At 39.5% G+C, this 12,356-nt stretch overlaps 1 protein-coding gene across 6 annotated transcripts in view; it reads right to left on the bottom strand.

Moving 5' to 3' along the window:
- The window catches only part of Fam13c (family with sequence similarity 13 member C), a 117,305-nt gene that overhangs the window by 53,071 nt on the left and 51,878 nt on the right, over positions 1-12,356 (bottom strand). For all 6 annotated transcript variants that reach the window (XM_058578033.1, XM_046419768.2, XM_046419766.2 and 3 more), the window contains one exon: positions 1,904-1,967. In XM_058578033.1, the coding sequence (XP_058434016.1) occupies positions 1,904-1,967 (64 nt within the window). The remainder of the gene's footprint in view (positions 1-1,903; positions 1,968-12,356) is intronic.

Here is a 12,356-nt window from a genome sequence, read left to right as displayed (position 1 = left end):
TAAGCCAGGAGGCTCCTGAGTTCAAAGCCAGCCTCAGCAACTCAGTGAGACCCTGTTTCTAAATAAAATATAAAAAAAAGGTTGGGGATCTGGTTCAACAGTTAAGCACCCCTGAGTTCAATCCTCGGTACCAAAAAAGAAAAAACAGAGTGTGGTATTCATTAAGTTTGAGAAATGCCGAGGACACATTTTAGATTTCCATTCTATAGATTGTTTTAAATCAATGAATGTGACCCTACTGACGCTCCCCTGAGACTTCTTTTCTACTCATGCTGCCCCACTTCCCGTTTCTCTAAGGTCTCTTTCAGTACCCCAAATTGTGGTCACAACAGAAGCTGCATAAAAGAATATGGGCTAGTACATACAGTTTACACCCTGACTGGAACAAAAACTATCTGGATGGAGCACACGCTCTCTATGTTCAACTGATCTTTAGCACAACCTTTGCCTGGAGGCAGTCACATTCAAAATACAGCACAGCCTGCCCTTTAGAATGCGCATTTCCATTCAGTGCTCTTGAGCCCATATGATGTCACAGGAATACACACATTTCAGATCATTTGCAAATTGGATACAGTGAAGGAATACAGAAAAGCAGATTTTTTAAGTAAAGCTTTTCACAACTGTGATTTAGGAATGCTCAAATACTCCTAGCATTCTCACGGGTTTCCAGCTTAAAAAATCAATTTCTTCCAAATACTTGAAAGTTATCATGAATCTACTGTTACAATCACCTAATTTTTCTAGTCACCTATGTTAAAATGAAATCACTGCTTCTTTACAGCTAGCATTGTGGTTGTTCCCAGTGGGGCAGAGAGCTGCACACATGCTTCAAGCTCTTGCCTCTTTTCTTTTGAGACTTTTTCCACTTTTTTGTTACCATAAGTAAGGGTGTGAAATTTAAGGGCTATCTTTGTGAATACAGAAAAATAACTCACACTATTCTGTTACCTTTAAGACATTTTTTCACAACTTTAGCTATTTTACTTGGCTTAACCAAATAGCTAGTTCACTTTTGACTATTCATTTTTGCCAAGTTTTACTGGAAAACACCTACATTTAGTTTAATGCTTTTTATGGGAGTGTTGAGGGGCACAGCCCTTGTGCCTTCAAAATGTCAAATAAACAATTTGTCTGAAGTCCATCATTTCTCATCTAGGCATCTGAGTGTCAAGTTTTTTTTATTTTATTTTCTATAATCCATTAGACATACCACATACCATCTTCTGCTCTGATTTAATGAAGACAAAAAAAATCAGACTGGGTATTCCAAACCAATGTTTTAAGCCAAGGAATTCATAAAAGTAATCATCATAATTATATTGATTTCCATCATTAGAATTCAATTCTATATTGCAAAACAATCTAGAATAAGCTACCGTTGTGATGTCCAGTTCAGTGGAAAACTATCTGGATTAGGAAACATGGCTTTTTTCTCAAAGCATACTTACTCAGAAGACCATATTGCAAACACCAGTCTACATGAGGCTTAGTGAATAAAGAATAAGCACAATTATATCTGAGAATGCAAAGGCCAATGGGAAAAACAGAGATGCAGATAAATAAAATTAAGAAAAAATGTTACAAATGTTAATTTGCAAACCACAGGCATAGCTATACAACCTAAAGCAAATGTGAAAAGTGTATGATAAAATGACTACTGGACTGGTGTCAGGTACAAGACATGGTGAACAATCTCTAAAATAACATTTTGAATGTGTTTGCACCATAGCAAGGAAAAGCATTCCAACTGAACAATGGAGTATAAGCACGACAAGTTTACTAAAGAGCAAAAATACTTATAGTTTTAATCAGAAAGAATTTCTACTACTGTCAAAAAAATAACAGTAAATTTCATGATCGTTTAATTCATGTTCATATGACCAGAAACAATTGCACTTACCTCATTTAAGTCCTGCTGAGTTTCAAAAGCATCCTTTGGCCAATTGGTAGCCCTCTGGTCTATTCTGTAAGATACAAAGAAAATTATGTCCATTTAAAAGAAACCTTTCAACAATGCACAGTTGAAGCTGGTAGCTATAGATCTGACAATACCTCTGTTAAAATCCCTTAGTGAGGTCCCCTGACTAGAGAATAAAATCTAGACTCCTGAAAATGAACTGGGACACATTATTGTGTTTGGTGGGGCCTTTCTAACACCGTCTCCTACCAGTCTCATCCTTGTCCACACACCCCAGGCACCCTAGCTTTCTGTTTCTTGAACACATAGTACTTGTCTGCTGTTCAAACTTCTGTACTTGCCGTCTCTGGGCCCAGGCTGCTCTCCCGCAAGGTCTGAACACAATTGACTCTCCTCATCACCTAAGCATTAGCTCAGCTCACATATCACCTCCCAAAGAACACCTCCTGACCTCCCTAATCAGAAGCAGCCCTCCTCCTCACGCCCTAGTACTGTCCCGTACATTTTATTCTTGGTGTGTCTTATTATCTGAAATTATGTGTTTATTGGCACTTCTGCACTAAAATGTACAAGAAAGCATTAATTATGTTCATTTTATACACTGCTAAATCCTCAATACATGGTAGAAGTTTAATAATTTTTGAGTGAATGAATATTATCTGATACAGTTGCTACGAAAGATACTATTTATTCACTAAAGTCAGATTTTTAGAAATCTTATCTTCTAATCTACACAATAAATGTTACAGTGTTAGCTTACATGGTAAAGCTGGATTTTGTCACTACATAATTTCCAGTACAAGAAAAAGGACTTAAAGGAAACCATATCACTTTGAGTCAATTTTCTTTAGTTTAAAAAAAGAAAAGAAAAAAAAAAGTCTTACTGCTGATAGTGCTGACAGATGCTTAGGTCCAAATCATGATTTGGCAAATTCTAAGTCCCAACAGCATCTGTTACACAGCATTCAAGTTTTTTTCTGCAGCAGTATGCAAGACATTATATAATAAACATTACATTATAGTTATTATCCTTATAAAAAAAGGCCAGCTATCTTAATGAATAAGAGATTTAGTCAGTAAGTTATTTATAAAAAAGATTTATTTGGGGATGTAATTAATTCTTGCTATTATTCTGCCCCAATTTGAATCTTAAAGAATATTTCTTCTCTGAATGGTCAATAGGATTAATGATTTCTAAGTGTCACTTAGAAATGTGCATTTAGAAATGCCATAAGCTCAACCTCAAATGTTCTTAAGAATGAGAATTCTTTCAGGCTACTGGTGTTGTTAACTGTATACTTTATTTATTTACTTATTTTTTGGACAGGGAGATGGGGTCTTGCTATGTTGCCCAGGCAGGTCTGCACCCTTCTTCCTTAGACTCCCAAGTAGCTATAAGCCCCACCATGGCATGCACCCACCATACCTGATTCAAGCAATTTGCTTCAAGTGAGAAAAATAAGGATATGGTTAAAAAAAAAAATAGCCTGATGCCTTCCACACTTATACAATCAGCAGACCAATGACTGGCCAGTGGTTCTCAAACAATGTTTATAAGAGTTATGGTAGCACCCGAAAAATGGAAGAGCTGTTTCTGAATAGGGGGAATATTTCCCAGTTTACACCTTTCAAACATAAATTTTTATGGGGCTTTGGACTCAGCTCCCTGTTGATGAGTGACAGGAGATGGCAAAAGAAATGGCAAACACGAATGGAGGCGGGAAGAAATCTACTGTGCAAAAAAAATGCAGTGTATGTTATGGAGATGCAGAGAACAGCCTTTGTATAGTACCACATAATCTCACATAAAACTCCTAACCATTACATAAACCTCCAAAACAAGTTTGATAACCATAGTCTGAAACATCGAAGTACTTTAATTTACTAATCATCTGAATGTCTATTGGTACATGCCTGGTACTAGGGACAGAGATAAACCTTTCTCTTTGTTGGAGAAATAATATAACAACAATGAAAAGAAGCAGAGTCTGTGCCTTAAGGAATCTTAAAATCTAATGGAATCTTAAAGGATAAAACTAATGAACACATAGCCTTGAGGATATTCTAGTGAATACAAGCATGGGACATGATGTTAGAACACTAGAGAGGAATTCGAGAGGTAGAGGCTAGTAAAAGACATTTTTCAAAGATAAAGCAACCAAGAGGCTTTGGGAATGAATTCAAAATATGAAATGAAGAGATGGGAGGATCAAAATGATTCCAAAGTTGTGAGCCTATGTGGCAAGAAAAATGAGAGGTGATTTTTTTAATAATGTAATATTAGAAAAATATATAATTTGGAGAGAGAAAGAGAGGTAATAAATTCAGATTTAGATATTCAAAGTTGAGATAAGGCTGAAATAGAGAAGTAAAAACAGCTGGTCAGGGTTCACATAAGACATGAGCATGGGGGCACCCGCTCATGTCTCATGTGTTCAGCAGAGCACAAGTGATGATGACAGTGATCAGCAGAGCACAAGTGATGATGACAATGATCACTGTGACCCCAGGTGAGGTCACATGGTCAGGTCCTATACCAATTTTTTCCTCACTGTGTAGACAGAGCCTAGCTTTGTGCCCCGCATATGGTGCATTGCCAGTACAAATACCATTTTAGATGAATAGATAAACAGAAAAAAAAATAAACCCAAGAATGAGTTCTAATCTATTGCTTACTAGGTCTGTACTCCTGGTGTATATACCTCTTGGAGTCTCAGTTTCCTCACCTGTAAAATGAAGATAATGATAGCTACCTCATGGGCTTTCATGATGTTAAGGATAGTTGGTGAATAATACATTTAATATAGCTAACAGCAATAGAAAATAACACATGAATTCCATAACCATAAGAATTCCATATTAGAATGATCATAATTATAATTAATGGTATATTTCATTAATGAGATTAAAGTCTGGTTAATAAGCTGAAGGAGAGAAGAAATCAAGGCCATTTAGAAAACAAGAGAGACAAGCTATGAAGAAAATACAGAAGCATCTCTAAGGAGGCAAGAAGTTAACTGGAATCAGTGTTCTAAATACCAGCGAAGGAAGTTATAAGAAATGGGAGTGCTATAGTTTAGATACAAGGTGTCCCCAAAAATTTCATGTGTGAGACAATTCAAGAAAGTTCAGTGGTGAAATTCTTGAACTACGAGAGCCTAAACCTAATCAGTGGATCATCCACTGATATGAATTAACTGGGAGGAAACTATAGGCAGGTAGAGTGATTGGAGGACGTGGGTCAAAGGGGGCATGCCCTTGGGGTTTATATCTTGTCTTCCATGAGGAACACTCTCTCTGCTCCCTTGTCTCCATGTCCTTAACTACTTTCTTCCACCTATGATGTTCTGTCTCACCTCAGGCCCAGAACAATGGAGTTGGCCAATTATACTGAGACCTCTATAACCATGAGTCCCAAATAAACTGTCCCTCCTGTACCTTGTTCTTGTCAGGTCTTTTGGTTGCAGCAGAGAAAAATGCTAAGACAGGGAGCATGAAGAGGCTCCTAACCCTTCACCAGCCCTTACTATGCCAAGCTGGGTAGGCCAGACAGTCTACGTACATAATAATGTACATAGTAATGTCCATGGTAACCATATGTATTAGTACATCTATTTGACTTAACAGGTAAAAGGACAGTTAAAAAACTTCATTCAAAAAATATGTGTTAAGCCCTGACTATGTCAGGTACTATTCTAGTGTTGGAAATAAAAACATAGACAAAGCAGTCTGTCCTTGTGGAATGTTTATTCCAATGGGAGAAGAGAGAATATAAAGAAATAAAACAGAATAATCTATAATGCACCAAATGCTAGGTTTTATAGAGGAATAGAAAGCAGGGAACACAGGACCTGCAGAAGGACTGTCCAAGCTCATGCTTCCATGAAGTGTAAGTCATCCAGAGACAATGAGATCAAAAACAGTGGATTAAAAAAGATAAAGGTCATGGCAGAAGAGGAAAAAGGAACCTTCCCACCTGGTAAAGTACAGCAGTGAGAAGAGGAGAAATAGTACAGTAGCCGTCTCAAATCCTCTTTTAATATTTTTAAAGATATTGCTCAAGCCATGCACAATCCTGCCAGGAAGAGAGCCTACTCACAAACTATCACGCTGAAACACCCCACCCCCAAATTCTTCTGCCTCCTTCCACCCACAACAATAAAAGCGAAGTGATTAGCACATCTATATCCAATTTCACTTCTGGAGGGGGCAAAGATGAGTAAGTGAGTCAGTAATCTGCCACTCTATTATAATCTTGCCTTCTAGCCCAGGCTTCAGTAATGGGAAATTTAGTCTGCTTCTCAGAGCCCAACCGCAGTCCTTGGTAGTAATGAGTGCATCACGGCTCCAATCACCACCCTCATTACCTTCAAGCCTGCCATCATACACACCAAAGTTGCCACCATCAGCATCATCCACAATGCCATCACCATCACCCATAATGCCATCACCATCACCAACACCATTGTCATTATCACCACTAGTACTGCAAACACCATCACCAACAGCACCATCGCCGCCACTACCACCACCTCCACCAGCACCACCACCACCATCGCCACCATACACACTACCATTGCTACTACCACTATATCATTCAAAATAAAAACTTTTCAACTGAGAAATACAGAACTTAATTTTGTTCTGATATTAAAGAGTTCTCCCTGGATTCTGTGACTACAGACTTGTGGACAGCCTCTTGAAGTGCAACTTTTCTAAAAATTGTTCATGTTTCTATTTTTCCAGAACCCTCTAGTATGTGCTGAGTCGGGGTCATCCTGCAGTGGATCTCTCTTTGGACAAGTAATGGAATTCAAAACAGCCAAGCCAACTAAGCATTATAGTATTTTTCTTAGCCGAGAACAACATCAAACCACAGAATACAGTATTTTGTGAAAAAGCCACATTTTAGCTTAAGATTTTATATTTATATTTATATCAACATTTTATAATTAAGTTAATAGAGAAACACGTTCCCTTTCTCAGTGAAAAGATTGCCATCTAGTTCATGGAAGACACTTGAGAGTTATCTGAAACATTCCTCTCCTTCAAGTCCAACAGCCAGTTCATTACTTTTGTAACCCAAATAACTTTTGCATCTGTTCCACCTCTCATCTGCACTACCTAGTGACAAAGTTCCTTATTTCCCATCTTCCCATCTGCCCTCCCCAAACTGTTTCCCATTTGAGATTTTGTCACTACCCTTAGTGTACAACATTTAAAATAAAGAGTACATTTCTTAAAATACCTGATGATATTCTGAAGGATTTGGCTCCTGCCCACCTCTTCAACCACACCCTGTGCCTCACTCCCTCTCTGGGCTCTGGCTACAATGACATTGTTTCAGTTCCTTGGATGCACCATGCTTCTTCAAAGCTTATGTCTCCAGATGGACTGTCCCTGTGTCCATAAAGCTCTTCCCAGGCAACTGTCTCTTCTAATAAAATAATTTATCCTTTAAATACCAGGTAGCTCCTAAGTGGGTCTCATTTTTATATATTCTTTATATATTCTTGTATTATGATTTTCTACTTCAGCCATGTAGAAGTAGAAAATTATTTCTTGGTTTCTAATCACATATTTAATTGACTCTTTCTAATGACAGTAAGCTCAATGAGGCAGGAACCATATAAGTCTTATTTAGCACTTTCTTTTTAGTGCCTACTCTGGCCTAGGACATATGGTGGGCCCTCAACTGTTTGTTACTGAAGTACTCATCACGGGGTTATGTGCAGCTACCAATTCCAGCACAGCCTTGAGTGTGCACAATGACTGCAACACAAATCATGCTCCTTCCTACCCTGGCAGCATGCTCCCCTAAGCAAATACATTTCTTCCCCTAAGAACACCTACTAACGTTTAACAAGTGACTTGAATGCTTCGTGTAGAAACACAGCCTTAGGACGGAAAAGTGCCAACCTCAGATCACTTCTTCAGATTTAAGATAATCCACTGCATTAATTTAAGCTTCTGTATTAGAAAGCAACACTGGGGATATACTAATGTATACCCGGATGACTGCTGGCTGGCTGTACGACTGCTGCTTCCTGAAACTCTTTTGAAAACAAAAGGTATATCCCAAGAGGACAACCGTCTGTGCAAAACATTCTTTATATAAAAACAATTGGTCTATATGCAGACACAGAGAAGATGCCAATAAATTCCAGTAATATTATTAGAAACAATAACAACCCTCAATACCAGTTAATATAAAGTGCCATTTTCTGGGAGTCTAAACCACACTGAAGGCATTTTCTTTTAAGAATCAATTTTCTGTGCTAAATGACTGAGGTCAAATATTGGACAGCAAACTTCAGATTCTAAAACTGAGGCACAGAGTCTGAAATTATTCCCAGAGACCACCACTAACAGAAAAGAAACTAGAATAAATAATCATGAACTGACTGTCCAACTCATATCCACTTGTCCAGGTCTGAAAATTCCTGTAGAGGGGACAAAGGTCACAGGTAGAAACAGACCAATTCCCAGTTGCACACACTCCTAGTAAATTGGGCCCAAGCCTCAACCCACCCATACCTCCCACCTTACACTTCTCTAGAGATTAGAATCAACCAGTACTATTAAAACAGAAATTCCTGGGCCCAAATCCAGACTTACTGAATCAGAATTTCCAGAGGAGCAGAATGGCAAGGTGTAGTTAAGAAGCACCCCAGGGGATTTTAATTGGGAATTTTTATCCTAAAATTCTTTATCCTAAAGTTCAAGTGCAACACCCTGGGAGGAGACCAGTGGCTCAAGGGCATAGGTGAGGGACTTGCTGGAGTGCAGGAATGATTAGGTATTTCTGGCCTGGCCTCAAAGGGGATACATAACCAGAGAGGGAAAGACTGTGACCCTGGGGACACTAAGAGAAACCCCAAATACGAGCTTCCCTGGAATAGGTACCTCTCCTCACTTTGGTGGGCCAACGTAGCCAGAAATAGGCAGGATCAATGCCAATGCCTGGAAAATAGGGAAACAGTGAATCAGGATCAGAACTGGCAGAAGGAAGATAGCAGAATAGTCATGGGGGTGGATGAAAACATCCTGTGAACCAGAAAGGAAGACCGGGATGGGATATTGAGGACACTGGGATCCAGCCAGATTGTATTTAGGACGAAGTGAGGGCAGAGGCCCCAGTAATGCATTATTAGTAGCAACAATATAGCAGCTCCTGGTTTGTTGAGCAGACCACAAAGCACTGTGCTTGCATTGCCTCATTCACTGCATTAATTAATAAGTAATTATCAGATACCTGCTCCCTGTCCCAGGCAGCATGTAGCCCAGGAGACCGAGGGGTTGTAGCTGATGCTTCAGCTCTGTGAACAGTTCTGATCATTTGCTTCAACTCCCCTCAAGCACCAGCCAAGTCTCCCTTTTCTGCCTCTTTTTTTTTTTTTTTTTTGCAAGGCACAGCTTGCTCTTCAACCCTGTGTGTTACAGCCGACTGTCTGGAGGCCACTGTCTGTGGAATGAGGAATGCACAGCTCCAAATTTCAGAGTGTAAATGAGGGGCTCCTCAGAGGGGCACCAGAGTGGTGACCTACTAAGCTACACACCTGTGTGGGCTCTTCTACCTTCCCTATTATCTAGGTCCTCCTCCCTCCCAAGATCTGCTTTCAGGAGAAAGCTGGAGTAAGACAGTAAGCAACATGACAAAGCAGACCCAATCCCTGTGTTTCTGGAGCTGACAGCCAGGGAAAGACAAAATAAACCAATTGCACAAATAATTTCAGGGGCAGCTGTAATGAAGGGTACAGAGGATCACAGATGAATACTGGTTGCATAGGTATAAATACTTATTGTACTGGCACTGTGATATTACAGCTGTGCTCAGACTTTGAACACTATAACTTTTAAAGTATGAGTCAGACTAGCTCTAAAAATGAAAGAACTTTAAAAAGAAAAGCACCTAGGATTTGAGTAGGTACTGATATAACCTAAATGCTACCTGTTCCCTATTAAAACTTTTCTTTCTCTCCCAAAAGGAGAGAGTCCTGAGCCTATATTCTTCACTCACCATCTTTATTGCCAGCATCATCTCCCATATGGATGACCTATTAGTTTATAAGATGTCTCTCAAGTACCAGAGAGTACCCAGTGTGGCTTTTTTAAAAAAAAAAGTCAATCTGAGCACATCATTACCCTTTTCATAACCTCCAATAATTTCCCTCTGGACTTAGATAAATTCAGAACCCACACAGGACCACGCAGTCTGGTCACTCTCAGTCTTTCTGAAGTCATCCAATCCCATTTCTCTGCATTTCACTATACTCTCCAGCCTTCCTTGTCCTGGCTGATGTGGACTTGGCACAAGGTGAACAGTATCTAGTCCAGGGTCAGTCTGAGAGTCAAGTCAGAGCAGCCTGTGTCTTCCTATATACCTTTGTTGCAATCAAGGTTCATGAGGTACATCAGACTTTTTTTTTCAGTTTGTTTAAAATTAGTTCCTAATTCTTTTCTTTCATTAGTTATAGATTCTTCCCATGCCCCTAAGTCACCCAACACTGATTTTATGTGCCCAGTACTTTTTGTCTCCAACCCACTTTTTTCTGACACCAATTTCCTTTCCTTCCATTTAGGAATAAGCCCTTCATTATTTCATGTGCAACAGTAAACACAGGCCTAAGCTGTGTGCATTAGTGACTTCTCCCTGGAAGTTGAAATTTGATCAGGAATGGAAAGCTATTAGCACTGGATCATCTAATGGGGAAACCCCAGGAGGATAAGTCCCTGTCACTGAGATTCTAGAAATCCATCTACCAGGTCTGAACCCTTTCTCTTCCCATGGCTGGGCTGGCTACCCTTAGTTCAATTTTGTAAGTTAAATCCATAAACTTCCATTAGATACCCTTTACTTGCTTGACTTCCCACTGTTTACAAAGAACACCAATCCTCTTTCCTTTTACAAATGTGATTCTTACCAAGAAATAATCACTGGACATGCAATAATAGCCTAGGTCTCCTTTGCTGCACACAAGCCAAAAAAGTAAAGTTGCCAGAAACTTCATAATGTACAGGACCATCTTCTTTTTTTAAATATTATTTTAGTTGTAGTTGGACACAATATCTTTATTATTTATGTGGTGCTGAGGATCGAACCCAGTGCCTCACACGTGCAAAGCGGGTGCTCTACCACTGAGCCCCCAGGACCATCTTCTTGATGCCTGTTTTCCCAATTGCCCCTTTCCACAGCCACCTAGGACCATATGGCTATGTATAGTACCTATATAAGCTTCTTCAAAATTATCTTAATGTCCAAGTTAAGCAAAGGAGTCCAAATCTTTGAGGTCTCAACAGACAATTCAGGAAAACCAATTGGCTTCAAGTATACAAAGTTTTTGATTCAACCAGCAAGAAGATAAGGCCTAACTAAAAGATGAACAGAAGAGCAGGGCATGAAGGTTATCTGAATTCTGTGAAGGAGAGGCACAGAAGCATGGCAAATGCAGGCAGTGCACATAATGACAAACTAGAGTTTGCAAAGGGCCTGTAATTAATTCATAAAGAAGCATGGCCAAGAGAGTCATGGGACTCTGGAGAGCCACCTAGAATTTTAAGAACTTTGTCTACCTACAAATCAATAAGTAGAAACTTTTCTGAGATCATTCAAAAGAATTATAGAAAAATAACCTTATATCCTATTTGAAAAGAAAAAGCAAATGACTCTTGTTTCAACTCATGTGCACAGTTCAGTTGAACATTCTCTAACTATGGAGATTAATGTGGCCTGATGGGAAAAGAGAAAAGTGCAGGAAAAGCTAGAAGTGAGCTGGGCTCTGAGACCAATCTCAGAATTTGGATAAATGGACAGGAGAAAGGAGACCATCAGAGACAAGAGGCATGTGTAGGCAGTGCCTAGGTCAGTTCTGTGAAGCCAGATGGAGACCTGCGTAAAGGAACTGGACTGGTCTCTGAGGATCAGCAACATCAATGTGTTAAGCATAAGCTGCAGGCCAGACTCTAATGGAAGCTGGACTTATAGTATCTCCTTTAATCCTTACAACCGAAGCTCTGGGAAACAGGTCCTTTTACTTCCATGTACATCTGAAGAAGTCAAAGCCTGGAGAGGTTAGCAAATTTGTCCAAGAAAGAAAGCAGCAAAGCTGGAATTGGCATCCAGTTCTGCCTACTGCAGAAGCCCTTCCTTTTTACATTACAGCATCTTGGATATACTTCTAGGCCCTTCCCAGAGGCTCTATTATGTGTGTTTGAATTTATTCAATAGACTGGGTGTGACCAAAATTGTTTTCTTATGTTGGTGCTAAGTTCAAGGCATTGTCTAAGAAGCATCTGATATCTGGCTCCTATTTCTACTGCTTCTCAAGCTTTCTCCTTTTGGACCCCACTCTACTTGAAAGGGCCTTGGAATTTCCTTTGTTCCTGGCATCTGCTGGTGATGGGGTGTCACTGTTATTGGACCCTGGAAAGGCTT

Source organism: Marmota monax, unplaced genomic scaffold (assembly GCF_021218885.2).
Source record: "Marmota monax isolate L192 unplaced genomic scaffold, Marmota_monax_Labrador192_F-V1.1 WCK01_AAM20220418_F8-fsc00019, whole genome shotgun sequence".
In the NCBI taxonomy this organism is placed as follows: domain Eukaryota; kingdom Metazoa; phylum Chordata; class Mammalia; order Rodentia; family Sciuridae; genus Marmota; species Marmota monax.
The sequence above is the reverse complement of the archived record's forward strand: the minus strand, read 5'-3'. Positions and strand labels throughout refer to the sequence as shown.